The 15,318-nt window shown below is 46.8% G+C and overlaps 1 protein-coding gene across 1 annotated transcript in view; it reads left to right on the top strand.

Annotated features, from left to right (window-relative positions):
- The first annotated feature begins 950 nt into the window (after nt 1-950).
- erf (Ets2 repressor factor) overlaps nt 951-15,318 on the top strand; it is a 28,027-nt gene continuing 13,659 nt past the window's right edge. The window contains exon 1 of the mRNA XM_086137122.1: nt 951-1,554. Coding sequence (XP_085993248.1) covers nt 1,533-1,554 — 22 coding nt within the window. The 5' untranslated portion in view covers nt 951-1,532. The remainder of the gene's footprint in view (nt 1,555-15,318) is intronic.

Here is a 15,318-nt window from a genome sequence, read left to right as displayed (position 1 = left end):
TGGGAGGTGAGAGGATGAAGACGGACACCCCCCCCCCCACCTCTGCCGACGCTCATTCTTGGCTGCGCTGTAACAACTGACGAGGCCGATGTCGTGTCGGCAACGATCGTCGTGAAATGTCTGACTGCCGGCAATCATTCCCCAACGCGCTTCACATGCAGAATCGATGGATGGATGGAACGACAGATAGACAGATGCTGATTGGCTCTTCCCTCCTCACCTGCTTCCCCATCTCTTGCCGCTAAACACTTCCTGGTTTCTACAGCAACGAAACAGAACCCGGTGGCGCCTCACGATCGAACGCACTTGGTCCGAGATCGCCGATTGACACAAAGTGTGACAGTACACTGTTGTCATTTAAATCTATAACTTCGCCCGATTGACGTGTGAACACGGTCTACTTTTTCTGCTTTTAAGCGCAAAGACCTTTTAATATTTTTCAGACCGCCGTCACATCTTTTACAGAAGCATCAGTCGAAAACGTAATCTTACCCGACGTCACTACTCCAAGTGCGCGAGGACAGATGCCACATGGACCATCTTTTAGATTACTTGCTCATTCGCGTTCACACGCGTTACTTTGGTCCGCGTTTCCTCACACACAGACTTGCACAATACACTCATTGTAAATTACGGGGGCACCCGTTTGCCATGCTCTTGCCGTGAATTTCACTGGGTTAATCGAGTCCAGTGTATGTCAAAACAAATAAGATTCCAACTTCTGTCGAGTTCGCGGGGGGGGGGGGGGGTATGAAAATGTGTTTAATCACACAGAATGTTATTGAAATCCAAAGAACGACGATCTTTTGGCAACAAGTGGGCGTTGATTTTCTACCCCGCCTCCTCCCGCCGTGGGTGCGCGTGGGCGGCCCCGTGTGGCAGAAGGGGGGAGCGAAACACGACACCCGACAGAAGAAGAGGAGGGGGGGGGGGGGCGCGCTCCCGTGAGTGGAAAAAGAAAAAGTGCGCCGGAGAAAGGCAGCGCACAGAAAGAAGAGTTGACTTGGTTACGTTTGTTTCTCCGAGCAGCGCCGCCGTTTGGGCCGAGGGTGTGGAAGAAGAAGAAGAAGACGCGGAGGAGGAGGAGGAGGATGACGATGATGTGGAGCACAAGTGGACCACGCGACGTCGTTCCCACAAGCCGATTCACACTGTAGGCTCGCCGACGCTTCTTCACCATTCCTTCGCTCCCATCAAGCGAGCCCTCGGCACTCGCCGCCCGCCCCCCAACTTCGGCCTGCCTACCGGATTCCGTCTGCGGAGACACGGGGCAACTTTTCCCCGCATGAAGAAAAACCCTCCAAAGCGGCTCGTAAAAGTTTTTTTTTCCAGCAGCGAGCAGAAAGTGAACCAAAGTTATTCAAGCGAGGATTGAGGGTCAAAGAAGCCGAGGAGCCGCTGCTTTTTTTCGGGGCCACTCGGTGAGAACAACACGGGAGGACCGAGAGGCTAACGTGGCTAACGAACTAAGCCCAGGGGAAAAGTTAGCACTCGACAGGAAAAGTGAGCCAAAAGGTCCACCGACGACCGCAATGAAGACCCCGGGGGATTCGGGTGAGTACATATGTTCACCTTTTTAAACTTTACCTCCCAACTTAATACATTTGTCGGTGCTCTCCTCAGAGGGGGGAAAAAAACAAAAAAAACAAGAGTGCTTAGCTTCTGCGGCTAACGCTCGCTAGCACGCTAACTCACCAACTTCTCCAAGGGAAAGTGGCCGCGGACGATGGCGCCTGAGAGGTCCCAACTCGCCGTGGGTTTTGTTCAACACACGCCCGGGAAGGGAACGTTCATGAACAATCATTTGCATCATGCTCGGCTTAGCCCCGGGCGCATTTGGTGTGAGTGATCAACGGTGACGTTAAACTGAGAACTTTGGAGGAGTTGGGGCAAGCCACCCTGCCCAGGGAAACGCGCTTATTTATTTGAGTTTATTTGCATGTATTATAATAAGCGGGTAATATTAGGAGGTGGTGCACTCGGGGGAAGCGACTTCTTTTGTGGCATAAATGTTCAAGAAACGACGAGGAGTCACAGTGAAGAGTCTGGACACATGGCTAAAAATGCACAAATGAAAAATAAGATGAAGATGACCTTTTTTAGGTCCGATTGTGATGCAAAATGGCCGATGTGTTTGACAAAATTCACAACAGAGTAACTCGACATGCAAGTCAATTTCCTATGAGTCTGACTTGAGTTTTTCACAGTACGTGGGCATAACACTTCCCTTCACCAAGTACAAGTTCAGGTACTTATGTGCGAGTACACGCCAATCCATCCACCGTCGGTACATCTTGCATTTGTGCTTAATGTTGAACTGTAATCCAAAACGTGACCAAAACAACAGAAACATATCTTAGGTGTAGCCTCAGTTTCACTCAAATATTACATTAATAGTACCAACTTGTTAATGACATTTTAACATTTGGCGCGCATTTCCGATCAGTGTAGTCTGTACCAAGGTGTTTTGGTTATGTGCTGTCTCAATGTGACCACCAGGGGCGCTGTGTAAACGTACAGAGATGAAACGAAGAAGAATGCAGAATTGCAGGAATAGGGACACCATGTTACCGCATGAATAAAGTGAGGTCAACAAAATTAAAAAAAAAAACGCTTCTCGAGAATAGTTGTAAAGTATAACACGCTTACTTCTCCTTGTGAAACCACGCAGCGCGCCGAGTGGATGATAGGACTCGAATATTTGTCCCTGCTGTCGCTCGAGTATATGAGTATGGATATGTCGGCTGGTAAAGTGCAGTTGATAGTTGATTGGCCGGGTACCACTGCCTTCGTAATAATAATAATGATAATAATAATAGTCACTGGAATTGGTTTCTGTGCATTCCAACTTAGTAGTAAATAATACGTGATGTTGTGGCCTCTCGCAGAGAAGATCGTCACAGTGTGGCAAACCAGGAAGCACGTTTTGTGTACAAAGTGCGGTTTTGCGTCGCCGCGAGGAACTTGTTGCCTCTGTGGCGTGACCGCTTCCGAGCCAAGTCACTTGAATGCATATCGTGTTTTTCATAACCCCGATGGAGAGGGAAAAAAAAGGTTTCCTGCCCGACAGCAGGCCAGATTCCATCTCAACTGATGCTTTGTCTTTATTACGGGAGAACAGTGTGAGATTAGGTCCAGGCAAACCTGATTAGATCACCCCTGCTGGGATAAGACGGCTGTGATGGTGTGTTTGGCGAGAGAATGGCCAATCACGTGAAACTCTTCAATTATCTTCAAATACTTGTACAAGAAAAGAAACTAAACAAACACATTTTCTCCTTTTTTTTAAAAATCCCACTCCAATGAATTTTTTGAAGTTTAGATTTGAGTCAGTAAAATAAAATAGCATGGCAAAAAAAAAAAGCGCTGATGCGGGTTTGCGAGTACATAACTCTGTGTTTGTTTATTACAAAGTGTAATGGAATTCAATCCCTCAAATAACCCCGCAAAACGTTTCAATTACAAGTTGTGTTGACGCCGCGTGCAACACACCGGCCTTTTGTGCGCAAGCGCGCGTTTCCTCTGTGACTTGATGCACATATGTGTAAATAGAAATGGGTCAAACTCTTCCTATCAGGAAGTCGGCAGTCTGGCCACTGGCAAGTCCAATTTTCCACTTGTGTTTGCTCCTTATATCAACACGCCCGACGTCACGGCCGCACGCTTTGTTGTGCTTAGTGTGTGTGTGTGTGAGAGAGCCCAGTGAAAGGGGCCATACATGAGCAATTAGCGAGCGTTAAGTCTGGCGAGGACAGGGCTGCTGTTAATGACCGCCAGCGTATTAGTGTGTGTGTGTGTGTGTTTTGCATGGCCATATGTCGGTCAGTTTGGCACCGCATGACATTGATGTGTGCGCAACCTGGCCAGCGTTTTGACTTTTAAGTGACCAAATTGGCCTTTAGGGTCGACCATTTGTCCGAGTCAAGGGAGAACAAGACGCAATTGAGTAGCGGAGGCCATTTTCTTGTAGGCCCCCCCCCCCCCCTCACCCCATTTGCCGGTCATTTTGTGTCTCGCTGCCTCACGAAAAGCTTGTGACGGTGTTGGCGAAAGATGATGCGGTTGACTTGGAATCCCTGGCGGTGGTTTTTGCGAAGTTGTTGTTGTATCACATGCTGTTGGTGTCCACTTCCTTTCTGCGCCAGATTTGGTCTTTTGGCATGTCATTCCCTTTAAAATAACGTTGATTATACAGTGTTGATCAAATGGGGGTGGGGGGGTGATCAAAGCAGCTTCATCAATTTGCTGATTTGTGTGTTTTTTTTTATTTTGGCTGAAAAACTCTCTTATTGGGCGGACATTTTGTAATAGGCAGGAAGAACTTATTGAAGTTGACAAATGGAAGCCATTTTGTATGAGATGGAAGCCCCGTTGGTCAATTTCTGTTGTTTCACTCCATCGCCAAGTTGATCCGCGAAAGTTTGCAAAGACGTTGCTGAAGGATGATGTGGTTGGCTTCGCTCCTCTGGTTGTGTGTGTGTTTAGTTTAGGTTTTTTTTGGTATCACATGCTACTGGTGACCACTTCCTTTCTACGCCTGACTTTGGTCAGTTCTTTGAACCGGACTCATTTTCACCCTTTCCAAAATAGCGACTTTAATTACCCTAAAAAAATGACAGTGAATCTTTCAGTTCAATGTTTAAGGACTTCAAATTAGAATAATGCCAAAATGCAGTCATCGGCTGCATATTTGCGGTTCGCTATTCACAAATTGAAGCGCTCCATTTAGTCATGGATCATGTGGTTGACTTTGACTCCGCGACAGTCCGTGACTTTATGAAAAAGTCGTCTCACATGCTCTCAGCGCCCACTTCCTGTCTCTGGATTATTTCTAAAAAACTGTCTTGTTTGTGGAATTCTGCTCATTAGCAATCCGAATCATCTTCACTGGTCAAAAGCAAGTATGAGAAAAAGAACATTTAGGATGGAACACAAATACAGAGACTCTCGCCGGAACGTTCCGTCGTACCAACGGGGGAGACCCGTGCGAGTGATGCAGAGTCAAGAAGCCAAAATAAAGTAAGCCGCAGTGTAATAATTCTTGTCAATCAAATAGTGGTTTAAAAACAACTTCCCCTGATGTAATAAATGCAAAATAAATAAATGATACTGTTGTTTGGACATTGCTCTATAAATCAAACGTCTGTCAGACGGAGTAAGTATAGTAATTACAGGATGCACCCCCCCCCCCTCTTCCACACACACACACACTCCCCGAACGACCGTCGCACACATTGACCCCATCGCATTCCTGTTTGGGACACAAAAAAAAACTGGAAAAGAAAAAGTGCCACAGAGTGACGTCAGCATCTCCCTGGCGTGTTGTGGAGCCGACGCTCAGGTCATCACTGTGGTGGCAGGCATCTTTTCCTGGAAGTGTGTGTGTGTGTGTGTGTGTGCGCGTGTGTGTGTGTACGGTGGTTGTGGTGACCCAAGTCGGAAGAATAGAAGGCAGGTCGCACACAAGCCGCGACATGCGGGCCAAACAAACACGGACCGGGGTGAGTGCTGATTGACACGTATGTGCGTCTGCAGTGTTTAATTTGGTCCATACGTTTATTTAGGTACCGGCTGTGCGCAATTTATTTATTGCCCTCCATTAAAAGCAGCATCGAACTACTCCAAAAACAGTTAGTACAAAGTCCAACCGTTCCTTATACAGCGAAACTCCTCTACAACGAAACCTACTTAGGCGAAAATACCCCCTAGTGTGAAAAAATCTTCAAGCATTAACACTATTCCCACTCTCCTGCCCCCCATACAACAAAAAAAAAACCTGTTGCGTTCTACGAAAAAAAAATTCTCTGCTCTTGCCTCGCGGCGAGATTCTCTACAACGAAACGGCAAAAGCAACCACCACACTGGTTGACACATGCGCAGTAGTCCAGGAAGTATTTGTTATTGTTAGTTTCAGACGCAGCAAGAACGTTGCATTGCTAAAATGGCTACAAAACGGACATTTGGATGCCAAGCAGCTAAGACAAGAAGAGCTCTGACGCTGGAAGAGAGGGTAAAAGTGATCAAAACGAAAGACGGAGGAAGCAAAATAAAAGACATTATCCAAGAAATTGATGTAAGTGAAAGTCAATGCTGATCATAAATTTCGCAATTTCTTTACCTTTTTTTCTTTCTACACTGACTATATGAAGTGTCAAATAAGTGTATGCTCATACTTATGCACGATTGGAATAAAAATAAAGAGTACACATATGGTTGTTTGTGTGTGTGTGTGTGTGTGTGTTTGTGTGTTTATGTTTACATCTGAGATCAAATTTGCTACAGTGAAAAACCCCCTGTTGAGAAAAAGTTCATGCTGCAAACATAATTTCGTTGTAGAGGAGTTTCACTGTAATGCCGTGTGAAGCAAAGTATGATGGATCAAGGTTTTGGTTGTCGGAAAACGTTTCAGCTCTTTTTTTTTTTAAATAGTTCAGCCCTATTGGAGACCATCTACAATTGAATCAAATTCTTTCAAAAGATTATTTATCAGGACAATTACAGCCTTATCAGCTCGTCACAATCGTCGCCATTCTTCGCAGAGGATAAATAATACATGGCAACACAACGCTATATCGCGTCGTGTTGAAAAAGCTCCAAACGTAAACTAGAGGTACGCTGACAAAGTGCTTTTAAATGATGAGAACGTCCTTCACGCAATGGCGGGAGCTTCCCGACAGCGTTTTGGAAGGTGCTCGTGTTTTGACTGGAGGCACCCAAACTGAAAGAGGCGCTCCGTGTTATGACTGCCATCTCTGACACGTGACGTGCCAAAAAAGCGGAACCGGGTGCCAGCCTGTGCCCGTGGCTTGCAACAGAGTCGAAGCGCGCGCAGTTGCAGTCTAGCGTAGCCCGCTAGCCCGTGTTGTCGTAATTAGAGAGATCCAGAATGTTTTTTTTTTCCCCCCCTCTAAATGGCAGCATTCAGAGGTCCAAGTGTGGCATCTGTTGGCGGCGGCGCATGAGTGGAAAGTCTGGAGCGGGGGGAAAAAGTGAGACGGATTCTCACAAGCGACCACTGCCTGAAACTCGACGGAGTTGGGGGGGAAAAAAATTAATCAATTAAAGAGCCCAGTTTTGGTTTTTGTGGCTGCTAAATTTTGGTTGATCTGTCCCAGACTTGTCCCGAGCACATACACTTGCTGCTTGCCTTTTTTTTTTTCCAAGCCCCATCCAAAAGCTAATATTTTTTTGATATACCTTCCAACGAGTCGGCCCAACGTCTCTTAACATTGACGAATGTGTGGTCTCGGCGCGGTTCACTTGCACACACTTCAGCAGCTCGTGTCAACTATTTGTTTTTATTTGATGCTTCGCGGCCGACGACGATTTGTGGTCGAAACCACCGCGGCCCAGTCGACCACCATCAGCCATGTTTCCATCTTCCCGCCGGGAGAGATCGGATTCAAAATGGTCCGTCCGCAGTTTGCGTGTGCGGGAAAAAACAGGTGAAGGGTTTCATTTGGAACGTTAGGGATGTTTGGGAATCGAAATGAAGGTCTTAACGTGGACCTAAAATGGCCCCTTTGATCTTGAAATGAAACTCATTGATGACACTGTTAAGATCGGATGTTATCGAAATAATTTATACCCGGTCTCCCACCCGCTATATCATGTTCATTCTGCCAATGTATTTCTTTATTTATTTTTAACTCTAGTATATCATAAGACTGAGCCTCGTCGCGCCTTACATTGTTGTCGTCTGATGCATTTGCACCGCAACGCGACAAGGACGTGTCAAGACGACCACGCGGAATTTCCTTTGCGACGAGGAAAAGGATTCCTGGCTGATAAACTATCTCCAAATGGTGGTTGTCCTCGGCGATGGACAGATTCTTTTGCTGAAGTGAAATCTATCCCAAAAAAAAATTCTACTTAAGCAAGGGCTTGAAATATTCCATTCGAGTCCCGATTAGGCTGGAGGATGAGCTGTAGCCTCTTCCAGCTGACTTTGGGCAAGAGGGCGGAGTTACACCCTGGATTGGTTGTTGTTAGGATCTTCCTTTTATCCAGAAACTGCTTAGTGACTGACAAAAAAAAAAGGGTCCTGGTCTCAACACACCCAATGGCAATTCTATCATGTTTTGACTGAGGCACCAAGTGAAGGTTTTCTCCTGTTTTGTCTAAAAACGTTCAGAAACTCGACGTTTGTCTCTCCCGTTTAGTTTTTCTCTTTGTCCGGACATGCCACGGGTGTGCATTTGATGTCACGCTCGTCACCCGCTCGACGCGCAAAGGGCTCGAATTGATTACTCATCACGAAAACTAGTTCGGAGCGCAGGAACGGTCGAGCTGCTCCGTGGCGTCGTTGGCCGCTTCAAAGGTGGCTCGTAAAACGCAATTAGTGATAATAAGCGCAGGCGGCGTTTGATGAGGTCAGCCTGAAAGGTCACTCGTTCACCTTTGTGCTCTCGCCTTATCACGGCCCAAACTTCTGCCGTCGTCTCCTTGAAGCGAGCCACGCGTTTCTCAACGTGGAGCTTCCGAAGAAGATTCAATCATCTACTTGCATGATTTCGTCTCACGTCCTCTCGGTGTCTGGATTGTATCTCTCGTTTTCATTCTATGGGAAACTCATGATAAATTTTAAAGCAGATGTATTGTGCATGCAAATTGCTTGTTAGTAACATGCCTTTGTCAATATAACCTAAGGATCAGGAATTATAGATTTATTTTTGAGACCGATATATTTCGTGAGCCAACGCTGATACTGATATTACATTTGTACAGGAACAGCATGGGAAAATTTCTGCGGAGCAAAAAATAAAAATAAATACAGATACTACTGTATTTTCATGATTATAAGTCGCTCCAGAGTATAGGTCGCAGCAGGCATAAAATGCATAAAAAATAAAAATAAAAACCATAAATAAGTCGCACTGGAGTATTAGTGGCATTTTGGGGGAAATTTATTTGATAAAAGTCAACATCAAGAACAGACACGTCATCTCGAAAGGCGATTCATAATAAAAATAGGCTAACAACAGGCAAAATAAGTGTACGCTATGCTAACGTTACATGTTAAAATGTTCACCTAACATATGAAGAGTTATTCAGATCACGAGAACATAAATAACATGCTAACAAGTTGACCAAACCATCAGTGTCGCTCCAAATCACGAAATCCGATGAAATCGGTGTCACTTTTAAACAACTGCGGAGGTAGAAGTTGCGGCGCTTCTTCTTCTATGTCACTCACGTCAGACTCAACGTCGACTTCTCAACACAGGCCTAGAGCGCCCTCTTGCGGATTAATGTGAAAATAACATGTGAAACGATATCATAGTTTAAAAAATATTTCATTGGGACAGGGCACATTAATCAACGCAAGAATAAATCGTGTAATGTGCCGGAGTTAGCATAAATGCTAGTTCCACACCTAAGTAGCACCCCCTCGGCCAAACCTTGATTAGATATTGACCGATGTCGATTTATTTGCGCTCAAATCTGTCGGGTTTGATCAGAGACCCGACATTTTGCAGACAAACATAAATTATGAGTCACATTTTTGAATGTGCCTTTTTAACACAATGAGAAATTAAGGTAACGAAATGCGAAGCAAAAGGGCACGAAAATGTCATGACTTTTTCCTTGGCCCGTGCGCCACCCCTCCATTAAGTTTTGTGGAATCGGGGGTGGGGGGGGGGAAAAAAGCCCTGCCAACTTCTTTGGTGGCGGTAACGAGTCGAGAGTCCCAATGAAAATCAGAGCCTCGAGCCCCCCCACATGCAAGCGGCGGTCGTCTGTCTCGCATTAGCGCACACGCTCTTTTAATATTCCCGCCTTGGCTGGCGAGTGCCTCCTCGTCCCTGCGGTGACGCCACCGCGCCTCCGCCTTTGAATTTTTTTTTTTTTTTAAAGGCTGAGCACGAGCCGCTCAGTCTAGAGGCGAGAAGATCCAACCTTAATGCCGCCGACGGGGGAATTACGGCGGCGGCGGGTGAGGAAAGGCTGAGTAAAGCAGCCAGACGTCTCCGATGAGAGAAAGTCCCTCCCCCCCCTTTTTTTTAAATTTTATTTTTTTCCCTGCGTGGGGAATCGAACGCGCGGGCTGACTTGCGCTTGGTGCGCAGTGATTCCTCGCACAGCACCTCCCTGCGAGCAAAAACAAACATTCTCAGTGCCGTGCGGAGCAGTTTTCGACGTGAGACCAAAGCGTACCTTCTTCTGTTTGATTCCCTTCCAGTGCTGCACCTCACAGATGCTCGCTCGCATTTCACTGATTGTCATATCAACTCCGATAACATTTAGTCATAACAAACCAAAATAAAAATTGTCTTGTCTATGGTGTTTTGGCTCACTAACCCCCCCCCCCCCTACTAAACTTCGGAGGATTTGAGGGATTCCGAGGCCCAAGTGTTCCATTTTCCACCGTGTGTATTTGTCAAAAGCGACAAATTTGGTTCATGTCTCGTGTCGAATCTGAAACTTTGTTGGACGTGATCTCTCGGCGTTGACACATATTGAAGAAAAGTCATCTCAGCAGAACCCGCGGAGGACATGTGGAGCTGATCAGAAGCTTGACATTTATTCCTGACGAGCATCCAGCAGCTAATCTCCCAGAAATCGAAGGCAAAATGTTTGTATGGTTCCTGTCTCCCCCCCCCCCCCCCCCGCCCCCGCCCCCACTTCCACAGTGTTGCCGCCTGCTTTGCTGCGTTGCTACGCGTCACAAAAGCAGAGGAAGGCGGCTCGAAAGGTTTGATTGGCAGCCAGTCTTGGTCTGAGTCTGCGATGCGAGCCTGCCGGATGTGAAGCACAGAGGGCCTATTCTGGGCTGCGGCCGCACGTGTGCGCTTTTGCGCGCGTGCGTGCGTGTGTTGGAGGAAAATGAAAGTCGTCGGATGACCAAAACCGCAACACGGGAGCCAGTTCTAAATTTCTCCCAGCACTGCCGCGCTACAAACGACTGCAGCTGCCTCGCTCGGCTTCTTCTGGGATTCCACCGGGCTTGACTTTTCTATCCCCGGATTTACCTCAATGTGCCCCAACATCCTTATTAATTTTTTTTAATTGAATTTGATCACGAAAAATGTCATTAGGCGTTGGAAAGAAATTTGGCTTGTTTTTATCATCACAAAAAAAACGGTGCTTAAAAAAAACCCAATCACAAAGCCAAGATGTTTGAAGCTAACGGGAATTTCGTTCGCATTTTGTCAAATTGAAAATGGCCCATTTCCTCACCCCCCTCCAAAAAAATTGGCGGAAGTCTTAAAATCTGCTTTTGAAGGCAGGGACAACCTGCGAACGACGTTTGCTTTCAAAGCACTTGTGTTCATTCTCGTCAGATGCTGTGACTCATCTCCCTCTCCTCTTTTAAGAAAAATATATTTGGGGGGTCTCTCTTATTCCATCTCTCGCTGAGGCTCGTTCCCCCGTTTTCTCCCAAAACGCAGTCCTGATGCTTGGGAGCCGGGCAAACTCGAGTCCAGCGTTTTCACAGGGGAGCAGGGTCGACCATGACCTGCTCAGACACGTTTTCCCAGCTCAGTCTTGTACGCACGGAATCTGCTGCTCTCAGCACTCGTATCGTCAGCCGATGATATATGAATCGAGGATTGTCAGGAGGTCAACTACGATAAGAATCTCCTTGTCAAGGCGCCCTTGGATCTTGTTTGTCGCCTTTCACGGTCGCCCGCTTGGAGCACACCTGAGAATGTACTTGGCCCTGACCGTGCAAACCGGTCTAGTCACAGTCTTTGTTGCGCTTGAAAGTTCTTTCTCGGTTCTGTTTTTAGACCGCTGTCCGTTAAAAGGCCGACGCCTTTTAAAAACTCATTCAGTACCAGCCAATTCTGGACCAAATCTGAAAAGACGGTGAAAAACGTCTTTGGGAGTGAATGACGGCTATCAAACGGAATCTCTCCCGTGCGACTTTTCAAAGCCGCTCAGGTCATCGAGGCTGATGGGAGTCTTTCGAACGCTTGGGATTTGCTTCAGCTGCTCCGAAGTTATCACCGTGATTATCGCACAAAAAGAAATACGGCTCCTGGGCGATACTTTGGGTTTGGATGAACCGTGGGAAGAGCGTCAGCGGGGCCACAGAACCGCGAGACGAGACGGCGCAACGGCAAAAGTTTTTGGTTTTGTATTCGGGATGGTGTTGTTCCGGCTGCTCCCTTGTCACGAGTGAGGCTCCTCGCTGTGAACCTTCTCCCGCTTTTATCTCCGCGGGCTTCCCCCCCCCCCGCCAATCTCCTCCACTAATCTTTCCAGCCTGTTTCCCTCCCGACACTCCCCGCTGGTTTTCAGACTTCTTCTCTGGCTCCGAGCCACCGAATGTCCATCCTCGAAAAGGGCTAATTACAAGCTCAGGGGTCAGACTGAACTATGCGATCCACATGGGCGCAGGTGCTCCAGTTGCCTTCGGCCGAGAGCAGACAACCAGCCGAGTTTGCGCGATTTGATCTTTTGGCCACTCGAGAGATCATGAAAAACCGGAATCCCGGGAAAGCTTAAAATCGCGCCGATTCTTATTGAGGCGGTGCGAACGCTCCCTCCACAGTTTTTGCAAATGTATCTGTGTTCCGGGGTGCTCATTTAGATTGGATGTGTCTTTTATTTATTCCCTTTGGAACTTGACTTTCCCACACTTTCCACATCAGGGAGACGCCTGGCCATCAACTTCCTGCCTTTTTTTTTTTTTTTTTTTTTTGCGCGCAGGCTGATCCATCCAGATAACCTCGGCAGCCGTCGCCGTTTTGCGCGGCCCGCTCGCCTCCCTGCATCACCGCCGTGCCCCCGAGTCACAGACAACCTTTGCGAGAGCTAAATATAGACCCGGCAAAGAATAGGAGGAAGGGAGCGGTGAATGCACACAGAGGGCGGCGCACTACAGAAACTTGTTGCTGACAGCCTTGGATACCTTTTTTTTTTTTTTAGCTCGATCAGTGACTCCGCTTTGGAAGTGTGATATCAAAAATACCTCACCCTCAAAATATCTTACCTTATAGTATCTTTTTAAAAAAAAACACATTTGTCTCACATTGTATCTGCCAGCACTCCGTGTGGACACACGGTGATGCACTGTCGTATCTGCAGAGCTTTATCGGCAACGGTATTTTCGTTTGTGGACGCAGCACTTCATATAGTGCCCTTTTATGCACTTGGTTAATTATTGCCACCTACAAGTATGACACCCCAAGCAATCTGTGTGCCTTTTTTTTTTCTTCAACTAATCATCTGTGTCTCCCAACAAACCCGCATGCAGCTCTGCTTACCTTTTGACTTTGACCGGACAGCAGATGTATGCAGACCACATGAACTTGGGTGTCGAAATTCACACTTGATATTAACTCATTCACTCCCAATGACGTTTTTAAACGTCTTTTCAGACTTGGTCTAGAATTGGCTGTTACTGAATGAGTTAAAAAGTATTTTCATGAGCTAGTTATTTTTTTTTTTTTTATGTCCGCTCTTGGCCCATTTTGCTGCAATAGTGCTCAGGGATGGCAATTTTCCGCGGATATGCGGAAATCCACCGTTTTTTCTTAAATTGATCGTTTTTGTGAATCATCTAAATCCGTTGAGAAAATTTTAGGGGGGGTCAGGTACCTTATCGTCGAGTTTTCACGAGCTCTCCCGATCAGTCTTTGCATCTTCCGATTGTAAACAGCCCTGCGATTGGACATGTATGATGTCTTACTTGCTGTGATTGGTCGCCCCGTCCAGGCCACGCCCCTTTCCGCTTTTTTTCATCACGAGCCATTGCCATCCCTGAGTGCTTGATGAATGAGCTCCACATGTACAGAAATACAACCGACTGGGACTGTTTTGAATCCTAAACAAATTTTGTAGCTTTTTTTTTTTTCCGGACTTCTCCAGTTCTGTGTCCAGATGTGAGCTGATCCGCTGGCTTGCCGTCCAAAACTCCGCAAACTCCTCCCAACAACTTGATTTTTTTTATTATTTTGTATTATTTTTTTCCCCCTATAATTGAATCCTATCTCGTCGTGAGTCATCGACTTATTTTTAGCGCTTTAAAAGCTTGCGTTGCCAGGCGACTGCGTCTCGGTCAGGCGGCGCGCGGGCGGGCGGGCCGTCGTGAAAGGGAAAAAAAGGGAGATGGTAACAAGGGTGGGAGGCGCAATCGGCGGACGACAACAGCCGACACGGCGTGAGTCAGTGGGGACGCGCTCGTTCGCTGGCGCGCGTGCACGCACGTGGGCGTGTTCACGATCCCTGCGTTGGTTTGCGCACGTGCTCCGCGCGCCCACGCCTGAGCACACCTCGCCCACTTCACCTGCCGTATGCCTGCGGCTCGCCCACGCCGGCGCTTGAACGTGAGACATGCGCGCGTACGGGCACGTGCGCACGAGTGATTGGTCCCCATTGACAGATGTTTTTCTAAGAACCTCATTGTCTGCGGGCTGACTCACCGCACTCATTCCTATTCCCTCATTTAGACGGATGGTTGCTCGGAGAAATAAATCAACGAAGAGAACGCTGCTTAAAAGCCGCTTGGCGTGAGGGACAAAGGATTTCCTCAGGCTGTCAGTCGAGCAAGGCGGCGACAGCGGCTTGTCACTGAAGCTGCTTCTCTGCCTCGACATGGTGCTGTGCAGCGGGCGCTTTGCATTGTCCATGATCAGTGTTCTCCTTTCTGGTATAGAAGTCGGGCAAAAAGTCGAGAGTCTTCCATTTTCAGCCCCTCATGATACATATTGTATTAGTGTCTTTGTCATTTTGGCCTGCCGAGTGCAAAAAAAAAAAAAAGACATTTGTATCTTTGACTCGACTCAAGTTTTTGAGTTGGCACTATTTTTCACAACTGATTGCTCATGGGCTTTGACATTTTCCAAAATGTACTTGGATTGTTTTAAAGCACTCGTGATCAGTTTGAAATTCGGTTCGCAATGTGGAAAGGATTGAAAATTGAAACAGTTGTCTTTTGTTGTTGTTTTTTTTAACGGTGATCTTTTCAATCAAAGTGGATTGCGCAAGCGTACCTAATGCTATGGTCACGAAGACACAATCAAACATTGTTTCCAGATCATTTGTCCATCATCTCTTCTTATCTATTTGTTCAATAGTCCAATTAGTCGTCGTCGTTGATGCTGCGTCTGCTGTTTTTTATTTGTATTTTAATAGTAAAATGTGTCACCCTAGCCAGGACGAACATTTTTTAACCCGATCAAGACGATTTGGCAGCTCCAATTTTTTTTTAAATCGTGCTTTTCCTCATTAGTTTCGCGGGTGACTCGTAGCCACTCTCAGTGGACAATCAGGCAGCTTGAATATGTTTAAATTTGCCCTGCAGGGGGAAGTGGATCACATTTTTGGACTGTTTCGCCAAAATATGAGGACGATCCCATATGCATT

The sequence above is a fragment of the Hippocampus guttulatus genome, chromosome 18 (genome assembly GCF_054856545.1).
Source record: "Hippocampus guttulatus isolate MCC_2025c chromosome 18, RoL_Hgut_1.0, whole genome shotgun sequence".
NCBI lineage: Eukaryota > Metazoa > Chordata > Actinopteri > Syngnathiformes > Syngnathidae > Hippocampus > Hippocampus guttulatus.
Note: the sequence above shows the minus strand (reverse complement) of the source record. Positions and strands in the feature narration are given on the sequence as shown.